The sequence below is a fragment of the Arabidopsis thaliana genome, assembly GCF_000001735.4.
Source record: "Arabidopsis thaliana chromosome 1 sequence".
Classification (NCBI taxonomy): domain Eukaryota; kingdom Viridiplantae; phylum Streptophyta; class Magnoliopsida; order Brassicales; family Brassicaceae; genus Arabidopsis; species Arabidopsis thaliana.
Window position 1 is genome coordinate 18,414,346 of NC_003070.9, and position 23,402 is coordinate 18,437,747.

Below are 23,402 nucleotides of genomic sequence, written 5' to 3' on the forward strand. Positions count from 1 at the left end.
CCAAATTAATAACATGGTTTTTTCAAATGATTTGACTATACCGTAAAGCAACTCAAGTTTCAACCATTTGTTCGAACTTGTTCTCAAAACTAGTTTCACCCCGAAAAATAATGGTTTGTAAAGATATGGGCAGAGAAAGAAAATTGAACTTGGAAAGAAATTGGATTAGACATCACTTAAAAATAGTAAATTTGTGCTAAAAGAAATTTACTGAAAACATTGCTTAACTTTCTTATTTACATAACATCCTAGCATTCTTCAACTAATGATAACTATCACTTTATAGAGAAAGAAAATAGACAACATTATCACAACATTGACATAACCTCATAGGGTCACGGCTTCACTGCTTTCACGGCTTCAAATGGATTTTAAAGCCTTTGTAGTATTTTTTTTGCCAATCAGACTTTTTTCACTTTATTTTTTTTGGAAGTTTTTAAAGCTTTTTTTTTTCTTTTTCCTTTATTTTTCTTTTTGAAAGTCACGTAAATGAGGCTTTTAAAACAAATTAAAAGCTTTTCGTTTTCTTCTCTAAACATAATTAAAAGTTCTCTACAAATTACATATTTCTTTTTTCAAAACGTTTTTGATTAATAATTATTATCAAGTTACTAATTTTTTTTTAAGATCCATTTCACTAATAATAATTTTATTTTTTATCATCAACACTAATAAAGTTAGATGTCATTTCATTATCATTAATAAATTTGTTGATTTTATGATAAGTCAAAAAAATCATTCAAAACAGTTTTGAGAAAAAAATTTAGCCATAAGAATCATTCAAGATGAGTATTTTAATTATTAATGTGTTTGGATATTAAGTGTTTGGATATTAAGTGCATGAAACAATAAATATAAATAATGCAATGTTTGGTCTTTTAAAAATGAATGAATAATATATATTTTTAAAAATCAGTAATAAAGTTTTATTGTTACTAATAAAAAATAACAGTCACAGCTTCTACAACTTTGTTTTACCAATCTGATTTTAACAGCCAAAGTCTTTACAGCTAAATTCTTTGTACCTCAAATTTTTAAAGTCAAACCTTCTAAAGCCAAAAATAACGGTCGTTACCAATCTGTTAAAAAAATTTACCTTCTGAATTAGCATAAACTGATTTCGGTATACCATGTTTCAATTTCTTCTGACTGAAAATAGAAGAGATGATATTGTTATTACACATTTCACGCTGAAGAGATACTAAAAACAGTTAGAAAGGCAAAAAGAGTTATGTTCGATCGACTAATTTTAAATTATGCAAGATTGGGCCCAATACAGGCTAGAATTTCGGTCCATAATTTTCCAAGACATCAAGAAACTGGTTCACAAGATTTGTTGGCCCATTTTTAATTATCTACTATCTTTAGCCTCTATTATCCTTGACTGAGGTATGAAGTTGCAACATAACGATTTCGAAACTTCTTAAAACTTTTCTCATAACGCAAGCTAGAAAAGGTTTTTTAAAAAGTCCCCCATGTTTTTAGTTTCATGCATTACATCACATATTCACATGTATGTGGAGAGATAGATAACCAAATTGTTAGATAACTGCATGTTATTTAAAATTTTATGTGTTCTTTTAGAAAAAGAGCACCATTTTATATTTTTTGCAAATTAATCAAAAACTTTACAACTTCTTAGCTATTTTCATAAATTTGCATGGTCATTCAATGGTATTTACTAATAATAATTAAATATGTCTGAACGAACATATTTTTTTTTGACAGTTACTACAGCTATTTCATATTTTATCCTTTTTATACAAAAATCACTTCACTTTCTAATTTACCTTGCAGAAAATTTACTACAGTACATACTAATAATTTTAACAAATTTTCTTAAATAAAACATCACTACACTTACACTGATTCTTGTTTTTCTAATCTCATTAGTAATTACTCCTCATTAGTCTGAATACGGTTATATATTTTTGAGCACAAATACTTTTGCCCAATAAAATAAAATAAAATGGTAAGATATTTCCCAACGCATATTTTATACAAGTGTGTGACCCACAACAAGACACACTACAGTGTAAATCCAACGGCTGAGATTTCTCAAATTACCATCAAAGCTTTTAGGGTTTGGTGAAACCTTCCATATATAAACACTGAAACCTCCAAGTTGTCTTTCCTCTTTGCAGTTTTTTTTCATTTGAGCTTCTCTCTGATAAGGTCACTTCCTCTGACCCTTTTATCTAAGCTCAACGCTGCAACTCTCGCCGTCGGTTACTTCCCCATTTTCCTTCCTTCTTCCGATTCAAAGACTCAATTTTTATTCTCCGGCGTTGAGGATTCATCTCCTAAAAATCTCTGCTTTATCTTTTGATTTGAGCTGATTTGGAGAGGAGAAGAAGATAGATAGATAGGTAATTCGGATTGATATCTCGAAAAATGGCTCAGATTCAGCATCAGGGTCAAAATGCCAATGGTGGTGTAGCTGTTCCCGGTGCTGCTGCGGCTGAAGCTGCGGCGGCTGCGGCTGGAGCTGCGGCGGCGGCTGCCGGAGCTGCGCAGCAAGGGACGACGTCTTTATATGTCGGTGATCTGGATGCGACCGTGACGGATTCACAGCTGTTTGAGGCGTTTACCCAAGCGGGTCAGGTGGTTTCTGTCCGTGTCTGCAGAGACATGACGACTCGGAGATCTCTAGGCTATGGCTACGTTAACTATGCAACTCCTCAAGATGGTAACTTTCTTAAGGCTTATCTGATTTGGTAACTTAGTCGTTGTAGCTCATCTGAATTTGGGGTATGGACTGATGTGTTATATCAAATGCTAATCTAAATTTGGGAGCTTTCTATAAAAAAGGTGAAAGCTTTCAGGTTAATTTGGAAAGTGGTTACATTTGGTAACATTGTGGGCTTTCAGGGTATTTGGCTGTTAGGGAGGATAGTTTTCTTTTGAGGTCATAGAGTTAGAGTTATGACCTCAATGTTATGAGTAGACTCAATGTTATTCTTCTTACAGAAATGAATGATTTGAGTTATGTTGATGTTAATATTTCTGATTGGTGACAGCTTCCAGGGCACTGAATGAGCTGAATTTCATGGCTCTTAATGGAAGGGCTATAAGAGTTATGTATTCTGTTCGTGATCCAAGTCTCCGTAAGAGCGGAGTTGGTAATATATTTATTAAGGTACATATATTAAATCTCTTTTTCCTATTGTCCAAGTTTGAACTTCTATGCAGAGATGGAAAGAAACCTTGGCTTGTTTAATATCCTATCTCAAAGTTTGTTTGTTTATTGACATGGTTTATTATCTGTGTCTCAGAATCTTGACAAATCAATTGATCACAAAGCACTTCACGAGACATTTTCAGCCTTTGGTCCCATTCTATCTTGCAAAGTGGCCGTTGATCCCTCTGGTCAGTCGAAAGGCTATGGGTTTGTGCAGTACGACACTGATGAAGCAGCTCAGGGAGCCATTGATAAACTGAATGGAATGCTTCTTAACGATAAGCAAGTTTATGTTGGACCCTTTGTTCACAAGCTGCAGAGAGATCCTTCGGGTGAGAAAGTTAAGTTCACTAATGTTTATGTCAAAAATCTCTCCGAGTCCTTGAGTGATGAAGAGCTTAACAAAGTTTTTGGAGAGTTCGGAGTGACTACTAGTTGTGTTATCATGAGAGATGGTGAAGGAAAGTCTAAAGGCTTTGGATTTGTCAATTTTGAGAATTCTGATGATGCAGCCAGAGCTGTTGACGCTCTAAATGGAAAGACCTTTGACGACAAGGAGTGGTTTGTTGGGAAGGCCCAAAAGAAGTCCGAGAGGGAAACTGAACTCAAACAAAAGTTTGAGCAAAGTTTGAAGGAGGCTGCAGACAAGTCTCAGGGGTCGAACTTATATGTTAAGAACTTGGATGAGAGCGTCACAGATGATAAGCTCAGAGAACATTTTGCTCCCTTTGGAACTATTACATCATGCAAGGTCCGTGACTGATACAATAAAAAGCGCTGCTTGTTACTATCTTCAGCAGATTTGCATTAAAATGTATTACATTTGAACGTGACAGGTGATGCGTGACCCCAGTGGAGTGAGTAGAGGATCTGGATTTGTCGCATTTTCAACTCCTGAGGAAGCAACTAGAGCTGTAAGTGACTAGAATATAAAGAAGACATGTCAAATTTTGGTGATCTCCTATTCTCTGGAAGGATCTTGATGCTTAACACTGTCTTCTTTTCAATGTTTCAGATTACAGAGATGAATGGAAAAATGATCGTTACCAAACCTCTATATGTTGCTCTTGCGCAGCGGAAAGAAGACCGCAAAGCTAGGTTACAGGTCTGGTTAATTTACCCATGTTGTTATCCTTGAAAAGGATTATCCTAATCCCATGCTTATCGTGCTTAATTTGACCTCTCTGGCATTTTAGGCTCAATTTTCACAGATGAGGCCGGTCAATATGCCACCTGCGGTTGGTCCTAGGATGCAAATGTATCCACCAGGTGGTCCACCAATGGGTCAGCAACTCTTCTATGGTCAAGGGCCTCCTGCTATGATTCCTCAGGTAAAGCTCAAAGCTTTAAGCATAAAACATTTGAGACCAATCTTTATAACTTTCTTCTCCAACTGGGTATCGAACAGCCTGGATTCGGATATCAACAACAGCTTGTACCGGGTATGAGACCTGGTGGGTCTCCAATGCCAAACTTCTTCATGCCTATGATGCAACAAGGCCAGCAACAGCAACAGCAGCAACAGCAGCAGCAGCGACCTGGTGGTGGTAGAAGAGGAGCTCTTCCACAACCACAACAACCTTCTCCTATGATGCAGCAGCAGGTTAAGTTTTGCTTTAGGCCCAAGACTTTCTCCACATGTTTAAAATCGATAGCATGCTTACATTTTGCATCAATCTGTTTCTCTACAGATGCATCCAAGAGGTCGAATGTATCGGTATCCTCAGCGAGATGTAAACACAATGCCTGGTCCTACTCAAAACATGCTTTCTGTTCCATATGACGTCTCAAGTGGTGGTGGTGTGCATCATCGTGACTCGCCTACTTCTCAACCTGTTCCTATTGTAGCTTTGGCTACACGGCTTGCGAATGCAGCTCCAGAGCAACAGAGAACGGTAAAGTCAAATGATTTGTTTCTAACAGCTCGGAAACAACTAAGAAAAATGTGTCTTTCTTAAACCTGTTATGTTTCTTCGTTATACAGATGCTTGGTGAGAATCTATACCCGCTTGTGGAGCAGCTGGAGCCAGAATCCGCAGCTAAAGTCACGGGAATGCTTCTTGAAATGGACCAAACCGAAGTACTTCACTTGCTGGAATCACCAGAGGCACTTAAAGCTAAAGTTACAGAAGCAATGGATGTTCTGAGGAGTGTAGCACAGCAGCAAGCGGGTGGTGCAGCTGATCAGTTAGCTTCTCTGTCTCTTGGAGACAACATCGTACCTTGAGAGTTCTAAGTTATATCTGAAAGAGCTCAGTTTATATACACTGTAAAAGTGTTTATTTTGTTCTTTTGGAGAATCAGAAACAGAGTTGTTCTTGAAAGTTTTGGATTTTTGAGTTTTTGTTTTGGGCGAGAGTTTTAACATTTTCCTTCTGTGTTTTTGATTTTCTTAATACTTTGGGAAGTTTTGTATCGTTACTCTCACCTTTTTTTACCTACACTGCTCATTTGATAGGGTATTGTTTGGCTTTTGTCTAGAGTTTCGACTTTTGGGTATAAAATTTGGTTTAAAAGCTTCGAATGATCAATGTAACAATAAGTTTACAGGGCTTTTCTAGGAAATTATTCTTGCTTCCGAAAACAGACTGGGAGAAATCAAACGGGCCTTGGAATAACCTTATCGACTTAGTTACTGAATTGGCCTTGGCCTGACCATAACAACCTATATCTCATCACGAAACTTGGCCTTTGCTTGGTAAAGTTTAAGCTCTTGGTTTTGATGAGATAAGGTCTCTAGCCGAAAGTGTTACATAATTCATAAGACCCATGCATGTAGTAATATTTGCATTCACATACTTGACAATTGACATACTCGAGTTTTGTTCCATATTCTTCATCGTGTTCTTTGATGGCTGTTTCTATGAGAATTTGAGCAGCTCTTCATTGCTCTGTTTATCATCTATAGATGGTTTCCAGTCAAAGTTAACAACAGATAACACGTAGTTAAAACTATCCTAGTTCACATCAAAACCCTCGCTATCTTCAAATTGTTTGTAAAAAAGCTTTCGTTGTCTCCTACATTCAAGAAGACCAAACCTGGTGGCAGAGGATCAATCTCCTTTGCATCTTGGGAATCGTTGGAAACAGCCGTATAGTCGAAACTATTAACATCTCCTTTCCTCTATTGATTTGAATTGAGTTAGAATTGCAATTGTCTAACATACACTAGAAATTCGATAAATTAATAAACTCTTTAAACTAATTAATTTTGCCAGTCCTAAATTGGACCAATATAAAAATTAACTAAAATCATAAAATATATATATATATATATATTTTTAAATCTCTATGTAAAAATATGGTCTCAATAATATCATAAATCTTAAGCATACATTCTAAAATAATCTAATATAAAATAAGTCTAATGTTGTTTGTCTTTTCTAAAAGTTCGAATCTCGTTGAAGTTCATCTCTAATTTTCTTATTACATCAAAAACTCTTGGTGTTGTCTTCTCGATCTACATCCAAAAATTGTGAAAAATTGTAGATGCGATAATTGCTTCCTTACGTGTCACTATTTCCAAAAATTCTACATTATCGTCTTCAACTTCTTTACCAACATTACAAACAAAAGCTATAATTTCTTTTAAACTATAAACTTCTAAACATGCTTTATTTTCACCCGAATAATCGAGTAGGATATTGATATCAATTCTATTTCGATAACCAAAATTGTTAATCATAACTTCAAATTCTTGAATGTGATTCTCAAAATCTAAAGAAAAATAATTTTTTTTTTAACATAATGAAATATGCAAACAACAAAGTATAAAAAAATTGAAGTAAAAAAAAAATTAAGAAATAATATAATATTATATTTTGCGTAAATATTTCTATAAATTAACAGATGAATTATTCCAACGTTATTAATTTATGGAGTTTTTACTGTATATGATATCATCTTATTACTTATACGGGCCTAAATGCTTTTCATGTTATCCATTTTAGCAGAAGAGCAGTTGAAGTCATGTATGGCAAAACAAAACCTTTGTATATATGAACTGATCGTCCCAATTAATATCATTATCATTTTGACATTCTGCTACCAGTATTTAGAAACGAGCAAATTTTTTTTTTCTTTTTTTTTTTCAAAGAAACAAGTAACGTTTAGAACAAAATTTTTTTCCCAAACTAATTATATGATGCATATAGTTTTGTTCAAATATTTTAATGTTTTTGTACTATAGATTTATTTTTGGTAAATGGTAACATCAGTTGATAAATAAAAAGATAAATATTATTACAAGTAAAAAACATTGTCTTCAAAATCTTAGAAGAAAACTGAGCAACAGTGGTTGTACAAATAAAAAAAATCAGCAAAATTGATGATGTTCCTTTTTTTTTCGTTAAGGTGTTATTTATTCTATTTTCTCTTAATATCTTTATACATAATATATGTATTTATAAAATAATATAAATAAATATTGTATCTTTATAAAATACATACATGCATATTTCCTCAACATAAAAAGAACATGGAAGGCTCTAATGGAAAAAAGAAATGGGGAAATTACTTATAATAGCTTTTAATTTTTACAATTTAGCAAAACTTAATCTTCATGGATTTTTTCCCCATTTCCATTGCTAAAATCCAAAATTAGACTCAATTGTGGTGTGTGAATGATTGCCACGTTACCCAACTCTAAAATTCCCAGTTTTGTCTTATGTATGTAATAAAATATTAAAAATCCAGTCTTTCATTAGGTAAGGAATAAGTTCAAAAACTCGTAATTGAATATGAACGGATTCAGACAATTTAATTTAATTTTAAAAGTTTGTTTTTACGAGAAAAAGAAAGAAGAAAGAGACACTTCAAATCTCTGGCGATCAATGATTACATGCACTGAAAACCATAAAGATAACGCTCACTTTTACCACCCTATACTTATTAGACAGTTAAGATAATCACAAGTTAATTAAGGGTCATAATTACAACTTTTGTTCTTTTTAAAATTGGAGTAACAACTTCTCTGATAAAGAACTTATATTGTTCAAACGAGAGATCACATAAAATATTAATTAGTAAAGATACTAAAATTTGTGTTACGTTGTAACGAATTTTAAAATTTGGAATATTCTTTGTTTTTAAATTATTCTTCATTTCAGATACAGAGTTCTTTTTATAAGATACATACATATTTCTTATTATAAGACACATACATATTTTCGAAAAGAAAAAAAAAGACATACAGATTTCATTGAATTTAAATGTTATATACAGATTTCAGTAAAAACCGTTTTTTCCGATGAAAATAAATATTAATAGGGTTAACAAAAAAATTAGTAATATATGCAATATATATTTTTTAAACGTTTTTTTGTAAAGAAACAATTCATATATAAAAGTTGAATAATACAACTGTTATTCTAATTGCCTAAACTGTTCAATATTCTTTTTTGTTTTTTACTGTGTTACATAAATGATTCGAACGTTGAGAACTAAATACGCTAGAGACAAATCAGGGTGTGGTGGCATAATACGAAAATCTTAATCAATTAGGTTCAATTTTGTTTATATGCGTAAGAAGTATTTGTACGTTATTTTTTTTTTTCAAAATAGTTCTCTTGGACGTTAATACACTTAATTTTTGAGAGCTCTCATGAATTTCACAGTTAAGTGTATTATAGAGAGTAACAACGAAATTTTTATAAAAAACAAAAAAAATTGTAGTACACTTTGACAAAGTTGATTAGCTTTCTAAAACAACAAACCTTCCATTACCAAGAGTAGTACTGTTGATAGATCGGTAGTAGACGGAATGGTTTGGTACTACAAATCATATCTTAACAAAAAGTTCAAATTACACTTATTCAACACTCGAATAATTAAATTACAGATATTAATTAGTTTGTTAAGTAAGAATTCTTACATGAATGTATCACTACAAAACTGAATAATATACATAAAAACTAGATTTACTCACGAGTATATCTTTAAACTACATGATTTATAGTTACCCGTTCAACATGATTTTTAACGATGTTCAGATGTAGTATTATCACATTTTAAAAATCCTTTGAGACCTTTATATATATTTTAAGAAAATCATTTTGCATCTTGTAAAATTTGGTGAGAAAAATATGTTTTAATTATGAAAATTAATCATCAATTTTGTTTAAAAAGAGTCATTTTGAAAAATGATATCAGGTCTAAATTTGTTGAATTCACAATGGTCTTAAAATTGAAATAACGAAGAAAAAAATTCATTAAAACATTTACAGGTTATTGGTGGAAATTTCATGATGTTATATGAAAAGATATGAATTCATTTTAATCTAAGGTATAATAAAGAGTTTTGAAATTCACACAATAAATTCTTAAAAATAATATTAAATTTCAAATCTTATTGATTATAAAACTTAGAAACTCACTTTAAATCCATAATTGAATAACACCCTATTAACTACGAATGGAAATATAATAATGCAGAAAGTTTGACAGAAGAAAATAACGAGTTTATCACGTTTTAGAGAATATTAGTACATTCTATAATTATGAAGTAGTACAATTTTATTTTGACTTATTATGGTTATATTTACTATATAGTGAATTACTTACCTACCTATTTTCAATAATATACATTATATAAAGTTGAATTTTCATAGAAAGATAAGATCGCATTAAATTAGAGACTAATTATCTTAATTATTTACCTATTTAAAAGAGATATTTAAATGAAAATAGAGAAAACGCGTATGAATTTACGACCACTCGTTTAATTACTTATCAACAATGAAATTTTGGTCTTATAAACAATTCTTAAATATTATATTTAAGAAGAAAAAAATCCCCTAAGAACTTCATGAAAGAAAGAAAGAAAAGTAACCAAATACCCTTTTTGATTTTGATGTCTTAGTAACGGCCTTGTCTTATGATTGTATTTTGGGGTTTTGCTGTGAGCTTACTTAGCTCTTTATAAATCTCTATCTTCTCCTATTTCTTTTTCACCATCTTTTCTTTCTCTCTCTCTCTCTCTTTATATAAGTCATTCATAAAATCACAATAAACACAACAAAGCAAAAAGGGTAAAATGAGCATTCAATTCAATATGACTAATGCTCAAGAGTTGGGGCAAGAGGGTTTTATGTGGGGCATATCCAATTCTGATGATTCCGGAGGTGGTTGCAAAAGAATCGAGAAAGAACCGCTTCCATCACATCCGTCTCATCCGTCGCCAGAGATCCAGACTACGACGGTTAAAAAGGGAAAAAAGAGAACGAAAAGAAATGATAAAAACCATGAAGAAGAATCACCTGATCATGAAATACATATATGGACCGAAAGAGAAAGGAGAAAGAAGATGAGGGACATGTTTTCTAAATTACATGCTTTGCTTCCCCAACTTCCTCCTAAGGTATGATTCAATAATAAGAGTGTATGCTTTAATTGAAGGATTTTTTCTTATTTAGCATGAAATTCATATATTAATTACCATCGTTTTTAACCGGTAATTTATATGCGAAAATTGTGTGTTTATAACACGATTATCTGTATGAATTACCAATCATATAAAATTACAGATATGCATATACATATAACTAAAAAAAATCCAATTTCATCCTGAAAATAACATTTGCATTCAGAGAATGGTCTAGGCTTATCCAAATGCAAAAGAATGACTTATTTTTGGTGAAACGACAGGTTATAAACTCATCAATTTTATTTAGATCTGTAGATTTCTTCTTCTATTTTTTATACCGTCATTCTGTTTATTACCAATCAGAACAATTTTATAACATAGTTTTTATATATGTTAAGTTAGCATAAGATTCTCTTATGTTTCATTCTTTTGCCGATTGACATGTTTTAAGATATCATGCTTACGCTTGTTCCTTTTCAGGTTTTGTTTCACATCTTTGCGCTTTTAATTAATATAACTATGTCACTTAAATTTGGTGTGATTTGGCAAGGTCGCCATGCTTTCGATTTCTCTTTACTTGCTTGTCTTTCTCACATTTCTTCTTCCTCTTTTCATAATTTTTTCTTGTGGGTGTTATCAGTTATGTATATATTATAGTTAACTTAGTAAATTTTTATGAAATGTATATTTGATAATTTTCTTATAGGATTATAGGATATAGATCTAATATAGATCTTAGCTAATACATCTAATTTATAAAAAAAACAGGAGTCCTATTTGAATCCACCGATTACACATGGTAAAAAGGCTCCGGTTTTAAAGCACTACATATAATAAATAATATATGAACTGATATGTACATTTATGTGTCGGATTTCTTACGTTATATAGAATCATATATTCTAATATTTTATGTATGATATGATCGACAGGCAGACAAATCAACAATTGTAGATGAAGCAGTGAGTTCAATCAAATCCCTTGAACAAACTTTGCAAAAACTTGAAATGCAAAAGCTTGAGAAGCTTCAGTATTCTTCTGCCTCAACAAACACAACTCCTACTACAACTTTTGCTTATGCTCCATCATCATCCTCTTCTCCAACAGCTCTCCTCACACCAATATCAAACCATCCCATAGACGCCACCGCAACAGATTCTTACCCTCGCGCAGCTTTCTTGGCCGATCAGGTATCTTCTTCCAGTGCCGCTGCTGCGAACCTGCCTTACCCTTGTAATGATCCGATCGTGAATTTCGATACTTGGTCCTCACGTAACGTGGTGCTGACTATCTGTGGGAATGAAGCTTTCTTCAATTTGTGTGTCCCTAAACACAAACCAGGGGTTTTCACTTCTGTTTGTTACTTGTTTGAGAAGTACAACATGGAGGTTTTGTTTGCTAATGTCTCCTCTAATGTTTTCTGGAGCACCTACGTGATCCAAGCACAGGTATCTTATACATATAACCATTTTTATCATATGATATGTGGTGACATCTATTATTTACCATGGTTCTTTTTTTTTATGTGATGAAACAGGTAAATCCGAGTTGTGAGAATCAGTTACTGGGAAATGGTCTTGGAGTTGTAGACGTTTTCAAGCAAGTTTCTCAAGAACTGGTGTTATATTTTTCATCTCTATAAATCATAACTGGCTGCTTCGGTTTGAGTTTTAAGTATTTTCAGGGTTTGTTTTCTTTGCGAAGTCCCAAGGCTTATGCAGAGAGATTAGCTTGGACTTTTCACTTTAAACCCCATCATCAGAAGGAAAGAAAGAAAAAAAAAGGAATAAGAGAAGATATATAGCTTCTTCGGACATTGTTTTTTTCGCAATTTTAATTTTATCTTCTTTATCAATGTATTGGCAAATGTTATCAAATGAGATATTTAAGTTCACCATTTCTTTGAAGCTTAAGATGTTTTTCTTTTCTTTTCAACAAGGACTAGAACTCTATAAGCATTTATATTTTTACTCAAACAAATACCTATATCTAGTTTCTGGCTTCTCATTTTTCATTTTTGGGAGTGAACAAATATTTTTCCCAACACCTTATACTAAACTTTTTTTTTCTTATGCATGAATAAATTTTCAATTAACTGAAACATGATTTTGAATTCAGTATATTGACGATAAGATCAGATTTATTAATATGAACGTAGTTCAAAACTAAAAACTTCATATGATCTTTCAACTATATATTTGATGCTTTGTGTTATGATATATATTATCCATCCAATTTTTTTAATCTATCGACTTTTTTTTAATCATGTTCATGTTCATGTACATTTATGTTTGTTTTTTCTATTACTAGCTAGACTCATCATTTTAGGAGAAAATAAATCTATGAGCAGTTTACAAATCAGAAGTTAAGTGATCAAAGTAGAGTTTATTGTCAGTCCTACATGGGATTCGTTTCGAAATGGGCCAATAAAAACCATCAATTTGGAGGCACGTAAAACATTTTCATCAATGGTTTTTGTCCATTAAAAGGGAAAAAACAAAAACAAAAACAAAAAGAGAGATAATCAATTCTCATTTGATAAACTCTAAAGAGACTCTTGAGACACTTGTCTTTTTAGTGGTTCAATTTTCATTTTAAATTAAATTTTAATTATATAACTAAATTATATTAAAATTATTGATATTATATTGATGAGATATTATTTTAAGTTTTTCAACCGATAGAGATGTTATAAAGATGTCGCTTTTGAAGTGTAAGAAAAAAAAAACATAACACTAACCAATATACTTACTGTCAATTAGTTTTTGAGTATGGAAAATTTGTTATACTGTTAGACCCAAGTTTAAACAATTACTAAACGCTAGAGCAAATGAAGATCTAACTAATCCAATATTGGATCATCCAATTCTAATCCAATATCTTTCTTTTCATACTCTTCATCCGTTTTAGCCTTGATATTTATCATCAAACTTCTTGATGAGGATATTTTAATTGAAGACCAGAATTCAATATATAAAAAGGGAAACAAAGAAACCACTAGAAGATGATGAATTTTCAGCTAGAAACGTTATCCACTTCTGGTACATTTCCATTATTACATAAATATATATCTTTTAGTTTAGAAAATAAACAAGCCAAAAAATCAGGAAAAAAAAAAGAAGCTCAGATGCGCACTAACTCGTCAATATTTCAGACGATGGTGATGAACCCAAATCCATCATTTAAGCGCAAGTTTCCTCACAGCCTCGCGTCCCCCGTGTCGAACCCGGCTTTCAATGGGGATCAATTGTCACGGTAACCACCAGACGACTAATTGTTTTTGTTGTAAGTTGAAGGATGTTTAATTTGTTAAACGCAACTCATATATGAATGGACTTGGGCTTCGCAACAAACATCAAGCCCATGATCAAACTGAAAATCATAAATCAACATTTTTTTTTTTTTTTTTTGGGCAAATATCATAAATCAACATCTATGTTTTGGAAATCATAATGAAAGCAAACTACTGTACCTGATGTTAAAGAAAAAATATGGAATGAATTTTTTTATTAAAAAAAAAAGAAAAAATGGCTACCTAACCATTTCAATACATACCTTAAGTGTGCATCAATGAATAAATAATATGTGCATACCTACCAGCTGATATGTATTTTATTTACAAATTCAACTCCTTCAAAAACTAAGAAACAAAACAATGATTGTAGAAAAACTTACATCTATTTTCAACCCAAATACACAAGAAAATTACACGGAACTAAGCATACTCACAAACAAAAATAACAAATTTGATTACTGATATTTGTAATCTTATCGGTTTTTGTCTAGCTTTCGGTCGCGTAGAGTCTTTTTCTGATAACATACATATTAGAATGGAGTATTTGATGTCAGTAGTTTTTTTTTTTTTTTTTGGGTCAATAGCTAAGAAGTAAGAACCCTAGTTTGAATCTCACTTAGAAGAGATTTAGGCAAACTTTAGTTCTGGACAAATATATGTTCAAGTTCTTTTACCCCAAATTTTCTCGAAAATTAGATCAAAGAAAGGCTCACAAACAATTACGAAGAAAAAGACTCATGAATTTTTGTTGTTTTAAAAATTAATTACACAATTAAGACTACTCTAAATTTTCTAAGAAAGAATAAATAACTTGTTAAACCAAAAAAAAAAAAAAAAACTCAAAACGGCGCCACTTCGCTACGATTGAAATCGTCGGAATGAACGGTAGAATCGTCAGGCCAAGAGTCTCTGAGAAGCTTCAAAAGCATCTGAGCTTTTCTCTTCGCTCTCTCCGTACAATCACTCTGCACCAGAAGCAACAACTGCGTCACCAATCCCGCCGCCGCAGCTTCATCTCTACACCGTTCCTCCGCCGTACATAAAGCCAACAACGCTCCCGCCGCGTACTCCGTCGCTCTATCTGAAACTCTTAATATCGTCTTCACCATTAGCGGCACCGTCAAAGCATGCTCACCAAACGCAGCACATCCTTCTGGTAATCGGCAAAGAAGCTCCACTGTCGCTAAACCTCGCTCCGTATCACACCTATCGAAATCCGCCGCGAGACGGTCGATTAAAATCCCCGGAGCTCCGGCGGAGATCGCTAGATGTCTCGTTTGTTTCACGAGACAGAGAGCGAAAATCGCTTTGATTCCGATCTTCAAAGCTCGCCGCGATGAAATCGGATTCTTGAGAAGATCGAGAACGCCTTCGAATATCGAATCAGATCCGGAAATGATCAATTTCAGATCCATGGATTTCGCTCCGGTCAACACCATCTCAATCAACGCGGCGGCGTTAACCCTAATTTCAATCGAAGAATCAAACAACAATCGGGTCATAAACCCGACCCGACTAGGATCCGACGCAACAGCTTCACACTCCGTCTCCGTCATATGCAATAAAACCAAAAGAGCAAGCGACTCAGAAACAAGCTCCGAAGACAACGACGTCGTTTCAATATCGGCGAACAAAATCCTCACCAAAATCTCCCTCGCGTTATGACCAGCGATCAAAACGCGATTCTTCTCACTATCTCTAGCTAATCCTCTCAAACGACGAATAGCGGCGGCGCGTGAACGAACAGAGACGTGAGTTCCGGTAATTGCGGATGCTTGACTGAGAAGTGACCTAACGGAGATTGGATCCGCCGGTTGTTTAGGTGTAGGAATCCGTTCGACGCCGTTAGAGCGGTTAGCGACGCACCATTCTTGGATAAGACGGCGGAGAGTGTGGTTAGGGATGAGAGTGAAGTCGGAGAGAGCGACACGTGTGACTGGACAAGTGGTGTTGCCCATAGCGATCCATGAGTCGATGCTGGTTCGGTCGTAAGTTTGGCCGGTGGAGATGGTTACGGGATCAGACATTAGGTCAAGTGAGATTGGGCATCTGAAATGGTATGGTATTTGGATTCCGAGATCCAACGGCTCTAAATTCCCCGGCATTTTTTTTTTTGGAGGAATTTTTTGTTCTGAGCTTTGAAGAATTTGGAATTGAGAGAGAAGGAAGGAAGACGATGGACCTTATCTGTGCAGGCTATGCGCCACACGTGTGGCTTTTATAACTTTGTTGCTTAGTTCAAATTAAATTCAAAATAATACTATATGATCTGAATTAATTTTGAGAGAGTAAACAGATTGTGTTAAATCAAGCAAAAACTATAAGAAAAACAAATGAAAAATGATCAATTATGCTTTTAAAAAAAATATATATAATGTGTGAAAGTTTTTAAGAAACTCTTCATAAAACAGAATGAATATATGTATTGGAAAATAAAATAGGGTGTATATGAAATATTGAAATGGAATCTAAGTTTTGCTTTGTTTAATTTTTAGTTCATGCGTAGAGATATTGGTGTCACAATTTTGTTTTGGTTTAGAACCACGCAAAAAAAAAAAAAAAAAAAAAAGTGTATTAGGTCATATTCACATGTTTTGTTTTGTTCGATTCGTTCGTAATTAAAACTAATTGTATTTGTACTTATTCCGGTTGCATTAATCATAGGTTACTAGTATGTCCCAAACTCTTTATTTCCATGCGCATGGTTGAGAAAAGTCACAATTTTTTTCCTTTGGGTCAGAAAACAAACTTTTTTTGTTGGAAACAAAATATCTAATCTTAGAAGTGAAGCTTAAGGCATCTATATTCAAGTATATATGATTTTCGGTTTTGATAAACTGATATCACAAACAATGAAATATATATTATATGCTTTCATATCTATTATTTGTTAACAAAATTTATATTCCTATTGAGAATTCATATCACCAGTTGTATACAGGAACGTATACAACCACCAGATTTATTATTACCTATTTATATAAAAAAATTATATTGATTATATCAATCGTGTGTAGTATAAAATTTATAAAATCAATAAATTTGGTCAAACAAAAATGCGAAAGACTGGGAACGAAATTAGGACCCACAAGACAGCTCCCACTCACTTGTGTTACATCAAGCCTATAATCACATTACCAAAATAGATCATAACAAGACCAATTAAAATAGTTTGACTGTTTTGTCTTTTATAGAATAACTTTTGACTGTTTTCAAATTTACGTCGCTGATAGAAATTACTCTTTTTTTTATCCTGTTTTCACCTTTTTTAACGGTCAATCCTCGAATAGGTCAATGTTTATTGTTTAGTTGCTAATTATGATCAAATCTTCAAAGTTAACTTTGTCTCGACTTTGACTATATTGACATCACATAACATCTTTTTCTCGATTGAAATAAAACTTGCCATTGCATCATGGTAAAATAACCAATAGCCTAATAACAACTAATTAATTAGAAGCTAATCAAAGACTTGCATGGATTATAAAGATAGATATATGTCTCATTGGAACAATTATGATTGGTTGGTACAATGTGCATGGTAAATAATTTAAACGAAAAGAAAAAGAATCCAGACTGTAACTTTGTTGGAGTTTAAATTTGATGCTAGAATTTACAAATGTAATGTCGGGAAAGTACAAGAATTTACAGAATTATTTGAGATAAATAAATCATCGAATGAAGACAAATATTCTAAGACAATTATATCAAAATCATATAAATTCGGGAGCAGGGATAAGATCCATGGACTTGGACCGTATTATTGTCTGTTTTCTTTCTATTTCTTTTGTTTTGTTCTTTTTATTTTCCTTTTGTTTTGAATAGTATTGATTTACCTAATTAAATTGAGAGAAGGAGAGAAGACGAGAAGAACAAAATCCGCCTGTCATTGGCTTGACCTTATGGGAACAATAAAGAAGTTTGTGATTATTGTCTCTTGCCTTTGTCCACCCATCTTCCCGTAGAAAAATAAGAGACAATATTTTAAAATTATGTTATTGGTTGCATTAAATCAATAATGGTGACTATTTCCATAACATTTTCTGTTAAAATTCATTAACCGGTGATGGCTATAACTTACAACCAAAGAATTGGTTATTCAAAGAAAAATAATAAGCAAATCTGTTTACAATACAATCAAACGTCAATTGACCAATCAATTCACGAAAAACTACACACTATACACCAAACGAATAATTGGGGAGGAGAAGCACTAAGATTAGTCGAACTCCCACGACCATATGTCTAGGTTTTGTATACCAAGTTAATTTTTTTATTTGATTTACAAATTTATGTACTCAATTATATACCCAACCATCACAAATACGATTTTAAATTAATGGCGGACCTCGCCAATATAAAATGAAGACTTATTACAGCCAAAAAAAATTGGATGAGTCAAAAGGTCAGAGAATCTTAATGAACAGTGAGGACATGAGTGTTTAAGATTGGGTCCAGCTTGGTCCAAGTGTTAAACAATTACAAAAGAGGTTGGTCCATTATTAATATACACATTTTCTTTTATTATGTAATTGATTTTGCTCTATCTTTTTTAGTCGACTCTAAATCACATACTAGTATTTATGATACGAGTTGTTTTGTATTTTAATATATTAATTTTTATTATTTGGCATGACTCTTCTAGCTGTTGGACTTATTCATTCATTTCAAATAATAATCTAAAATCAAAACAAAATATTTTTAGGTTTCATTTTATTAAAGGCAAAACGGTGTCGCAGAAGGCGTGTGTAGGGGACAGTGCGTCTCCCACTTCTCGCGACCCTACGGTCTCCGGTCAACCCTGCACTGTCTTTGTTGCACGTGCTTCTCTCTCCTTCACACGTGCTTCCCAGCTCATCCTTCTTTTGTTGTGCCTCTTATTTTAGTTATTTATATTTTCTCACAAAAACATAAAAATAAATATTCTCAAATAAAATATGAATTATTCCCAAAATCCCTAACAATTACTGCCACTGTCGGATCAGTTTCCAGGGTCTCTTTTGTTTTAATATTGGGGTTTTTTTTGTGAGTTTTTATGTGATAAGATGGAAACTGGAAACAAGACGACGACGTTTGTGCATGCATGTTTATCTTGTAATTTATAACTCAAATATAATAAAATGGGATCAAATAAAGGCTAAGATAATTAGTTAATTCATGCAGCACGAGAAAAGGTTAGCTGTCGTTTAATTTGTTTTGGCGAAAAGAAATTCGGGTCAAAAGCTATATTAAATTTAAAACACACTCGAGATGATCAGACAGCTTTTGGCGTACCAATGTGAGAGGAACTAATTTGATTTAACCTAAAAGTCTAAAACCCTTTTCTTAAGAGATTAGAGCAGATTTCGAAATGGTCCAAATCTATTTACACTGCCAGCTAACTATTACCACATATAATAGGGCATATATTTCAATAACTGGATTATGTGAAGAGAAAATAAACGCTGAGATAACTACAAATTACATATTGTTTGGAATTTATATTGCCACACGCTCGATATCAAATATTCTAGCTAACAGGATTGGACTTTCTTTTTGCGATATCAAATTTTGGACATGGTCAGATTTTTTTTGGTATGAATCAGTTGATTTGAAGATACTCAACTGACTCATATCAAAAAAATCTATCCATATCCAAATGTTGACATCACCAAAAGAGGTCTAAAGCACAAAGTCGGTAGAGATTAAAGATTTGAATAATGGGTTTGAGAGTAAATAAACTAATTGTATGGATTTGGAGAAATGAATTGAAGATGACCAGAATGCAAAAGTTGAAGTGATGGTGAAATTTGAGAGTTATTCCATTTTCTTATATGATAGATTCAAAGTTCAGAAAAAGGAAAATAAAATATATTTAAAAGTATATTTTTCACTAATAGATGTTTTCAGATTTTTACCCCTTTATTTTACTATATTCTATTTTATGATAAAGCTCTTAGTGGTTTAAATTTTGATATTATAGAAAACAAAATATTTTCTTTCCTTTTTTAAATAAATTGGCATAATGAAATATTTTAGAAATTGACTTTGACTAGAAACTTATATAATAAAATGGTAAAATGAAGAAAATGTAATTTCTTATTGGACTTGTATAATAATATGGTTGAATAAATTAAGAAAGAATCTTCTTCTTTTTTTAACAATTAAGATAAAAATTCTTTAGATTATGCGAAATCTATGAACATTCATGTAACACAATTAATGATGATTAGATATTTTCCCTATTCCAAAGATTTGTTTTCTTAGTATTCAACAATTCTATTCTACAAATCAAATTTTTTTTTACATTTTCTTTTATTATATATATATTTTTTTTTCATCACTTTTATTAGATTTTATGTTGATAAATTACATTTAATAGTTTTAAAGTTAAATGTTCTATATGATTCAGATACGGGTTTTCTTAGATGATCTCATTCGGGAAATCATCAGAGAAATAATATATCAAGAATCTTGATGTAATGAAACCATGTATAAACACAAAGCTTTTTTCTTTTGTAAGCCATAGCTAAACACTTTATGTCTTCAAGATGCCATCAAGAATCATCTCCTTTCTTGTAAGAGAACAAGTACTGATCGGTGGTATATCCAACAAACCACAAAATCTTTCGTTATCTCATCAATCCATAAAACAGCCGCCTTGATAAACATGTTGATGATTGTCTCACGATCCTTAGGAGAGTGTTCGTGGTAGACTCCGCCATCGTCTATTCTTCGGAATCTCACTTTACCTCTTTGGAGTGATAGAGATAGAAGATTGATTTTCTCGCCAATAAACACGTTTAAGACGGAAAAATGGGTACGAGGACTCAACATCAGTAACCAATTACCGTAAGAGACATTGTAATTCTGTTGCAAAACGATTATAAAATGGTGGAACATATCGAGCTTGAAGGTGACCCTTATTATCGACAAGTACCCAAGCTCCTATGCAGAAACCAGCTTATTAATCCAGAGGAATTAAAACGGAAAAAAAAAACTATGAGCATTACCATGCAAGAGAAATTTAATTATGAGCTTTTGAAGCTTGAATTGTGGTCTTGATTTCAGTGAGTTTGTTTTATAAACTGAGTGATAATTGATAACCAAGTTTAGTGGATTTATGTGATCTTTTATTTCTTCATACTATTACTGTGAGTCCATTGGCCAAATATCACCAAGAGAATCTACTCGGAATGACCAGAACCTCTCCTCTGTGGATTAGTATTCTCATAACTTGGCCAAATATCATCTTCCACCAAACAGATAGTCACTCTTGATTCTTTCACTACCATCAGCAAATGCTCTCAATGTGAGTCCCATGATCATATATCAACATCTCATTTTCAAGAGAAACTACTCTCTTGACCAGATTCATCTTGAAGATGTAAAACAAACACTTCTCTTTGAAGATGTTCTTGTGCTCCAAATGATCAGAACCTCTCCTGATTTGTCGATTACTATTCTACTACTCTTCCTAGTATGTTCCACTACAAAGCGGAGCACAACGGTTGATTAAGATAAGGATTACCTTTGATATTCATAACATCACTCCAAGTTTTGCACCAACCTACAGCTACACAGTTATACACAACAAGCAAAGCAATATTTTTACTTGGTCAATCCGTAAACGAACAATAAATTTTGAAGTATTGTCCCAATAAACTAGTAATATCAAGAACTAGCTCGCCAAGTGAGATCTAGATACCGAAATCCTAATGTATAAAATATACAAGAGTCGCAAGAGCCACAGCAGCAGCAGCGGTGGTAAGCAAATTATTTTGGTTTTCGAGTCGTTTTAGAAAATTGGATATCCGGGATCTCGGCGCGTGATCAAGAAACTGAAATCCGTATGTCCTTATCTTGGTAACAGAATCTGGACGTCGAAGTGGGAGCAAATTCTCAATAAAAGGAGAAATAACACATATGTCTCTCTCGAGGATACGAACCTCGTCAGTCTTTGTATAATATTTCTATAACCTCTTCTCATTATCATGGAAGAAAAGATTCCCTCGCTTAGAAACCGCCAGTGGCCTAGTCCAAAACCACAATTGGAAATGGTTCATAATACTAGAGTTCATATCTTTAGAGAATAAACGTATGGAGTAAGTAATGCTCCGTGTTCCATCGTGTGCATCCATGCTCCATATCTTAACATTCCAATGAAGACTCGTAGTATAGGTTACGGCTAAGACTAGACGGTCTTCAAGATTCACTATTTGGCATGACCTTTCGCATATTTCGGATCGAGGCGGTGTTGGGACATCACGAAATTCTTCCGAGTAAAGATCAAAAGCTAGTAATTTGCAACGAATGAGTGCTTGTGACCAGTAGATGGACCCATTCACACAAGCGGACTTCTCTCTATATCCCACAAAGTAAGGAGGCTGTCTTTGTTTTCGCCATTCCCCAATATTAACATCTAGAATCTGGCAATAGCGGTTCTCGAAATGACGATCAAACAACATTCTCACTATTTTATAGCTCCCATTAACGTTGTCCCTACCGAATCCCATCGTCCAAAATCCAGGGAAAACATCAAACTTAGAATCTGCAAAATTTCAATTTTTTTTCAGAACCATCACACAATTTTCACAAGAATTAAAAAAAAACAATAGAGATTTAAATTACCGACGCATTCGAAGTCGTTGATTAACCGTGGATCTCGACCAGAAGAGAATCTAAGGAATTCTCCAGTGGAAGGGTTTAAAACGTTGATCCAGCCAGGTATGGGGATGCAAACCAGACCGTCACATGATAAAGACGGTCGTGAGGCGACATTGCAGTTTAGATAGAGCATATCGACCTCTTCGTCCCCTTCGAATAGCGGTCGGAACCGGTTCCGGTCTCTGGCGGCCATAATTTTCAGCTTCTTTTGAACATTCATACGCCTCTCCGCGAACATTCTCGATTCCAGTATTGATTTCCATTGTTTTGAGACGGTTTTGAATTTGAGGATTGATTTCAGTGGTAGTCCAAGCAAGATATCTTCTACTAGATCCGGAACTAGGTACATTATAGACTTGAGGGTAATTTTTCTTGGGAAAAATGTAAAAAAAAGTGCCAATTTTCAAATTTGGGACGAAAAAAGCCGAACTTTCAAAATGTTATTTAAATCATAAAGTTTTCTTTGACTTTTTAATAAGATGGTCAAGTTTTGGGATTGAACTAATGACCTCATGCACACTTAAAGAAATCTCTACCACTAAGCTACGACAACAATTTAATTAATTTGTAACAACTAATATATATATACTAACAAATAGCAATATTCATTTAATTAAAAATTTATGCAATAAATTAAAATAACACCATAAAAAGAATATCAAGTCAGTTGCAGTTCATATATTTAATTTTAGTTAATATACCATAAATATGAAGTTTTTATTTTTAATTTAATATATTTAATTTTCAAATTTCTTTAAGTTTCAGTATTTTTTTTAATAATTTAGGAAAGAATAATTTTTCAAATCTAGAAGAATTCTTTATATGTAAAATTAAATATTTAAAATTTCAAAATATATAAATTTTTGGTAAGTATATTTAATATTTGTATATATTTGATATTCTTTTTAATTTTGTCA

General features: G+C 32.8%; 4 protein-coding genes, 1 long non-coding RNA gene and 1 other non-coding gene across 8 annotated transcripts; 2 read left to right on the forward strand and 4 right to left on the reverse strand.

Annotated features, from left to right (window-relative positions):
* The first annotated feature begins 2,128 nt into the window (after positions 1 to 2,128).
* PAB8 (poly(A) binding protein 8) lies at positions 2,129 to 5,766 on the forward strand. 2 transcript variants are annotated; one of them, NM_001198255.1, is made up of 10 exons: positions 2,129 to 2,689; positions 3,021 to 3,139; positions 3,276 to 3,932; positions 4,018 to 4,095; positions 4,197 to 4,286; positions 4,378 to 4,512; positions 4,590 to 4,784; positions 4,873 to 5,076; positions 5,166 to 5,526; positions 5,590 to 5,738. In NM_001198255.1, exons 1-9 carry the CDS (start codon positions 2,395 to 2,397, stop codon positions 5,406 to 5,408), a joined length of 2,016 nt encoding a protein of 671 aa, NP_001185184.1. In that variant the 5' UTR covers positions 2,129 to 2,394; the 3' UTR covers positions 5,409 to 5,526; positions 5,590 to 5,738. The 2 variants fall into 2 exon arrangements, with proteins under 2 accessions (NP_001185184.1, NP_564554.1); NM_103863.3 differs by having other exon boundaries at positions 2,130 to 2,689; positions 5,166 to 5,766.
* A 4,466-nt stretch (positions 5,767 to 10,232) lies between these two features.
* RGE1 (basic helix-loop-helix (bHLH) DNA-binding superfamily protein) lies at positions 10,233 to 12,437 on the forward strand (the record flags this gene model as incomplete). The annotated part of the gene is made up of 3 exons (NM_103864.2): positions 10,233 to 10,538; positions 11,477 to 11,992; positions 12,082 to 12,437. 3 exons carry the CDS (start codon positions 10,233 to 10,235, stop codon positions 12,184 to 12,186), a joined length of 927 nt encoding a protein of 308 aa, NP_175399.2. The 3' UTR covers positions 12,187 to 12,437.
* Positions 12,438 to 13,663: 1,226 nt separating this feature from the next.
* Positions 13,664 to 13,751, reverse strand: AT1G07593. Its single transcript, NR_139274.1, has one exon. It is a non-coding gene; the product is annotated as an other RNA (small nucleolar RNA).
* A 691-nt stretch (positions 13,752 to 14,442) lies between these two features.
* On the reverse strand, positions 14,443 to 16,152 carry PUB26 (plant U-box 26). Its single transcript, NM_103865.4, has one exon. It carries the CDS (start codon positions 15,942 to 15,944, stop codon positions 14,679 to 14,681), a length of 1,266 nt encoding a protein of 421 aa, NP_175400.1. The 5' UTR covers positions 15,945 to 16,152; the 3' UTR covers positions 14,443 to 14,678.
* Positions 16,153 to 20,525: 4,373 nt separating this feature from the next.
* On the reverse strand, positions 20,526 to 20,837 carry AT1G07597. Its single transcript, NR_139275.1, has one exon. It is a non-coding gene; the product is annotated as an other RNA (long non-coding RNA).
* A 168-nt stretch (positions 20,838 to 21,005) lies between these two features.
* On the reverse strand, positions 21,006 to 22,786 carry AT1G49790 (F-box associated ubiquitination effector family protein; the record flags this gene model as incomplete). 2 transcript variants are annotated; one of them, NM_001160942.1, is made up of 4 exons in its annotated part: positions 21,006 to 21,122; positions 21,259 to 21,308; positions 21,890 to 22,369; positions 22,450 to 22,723. In NM_001160942.1, the coding sequence occupies 4 exons, from the start codon at positions 22,721 to 22,723 to the stop codon at positions 21,006 to 21,008; spliced, it is 921 nt and encodes a 306-aa protein (NP_001154414.1). The 2 variants fall into 2 exon arrangements, with proteins under 2 accessions (NP_001154414.1, NP_175401.1); NM_103866.2 differs by lacking the exons at positions 21,006 to 21,122; positions 21,259 to 21,308 and having other exon boundaries at positions 21,398 to 22,369; positions 22,450 to 22,786.
* Positions 22,787 to 23,402: the final 616 nt, after the last annotated feature.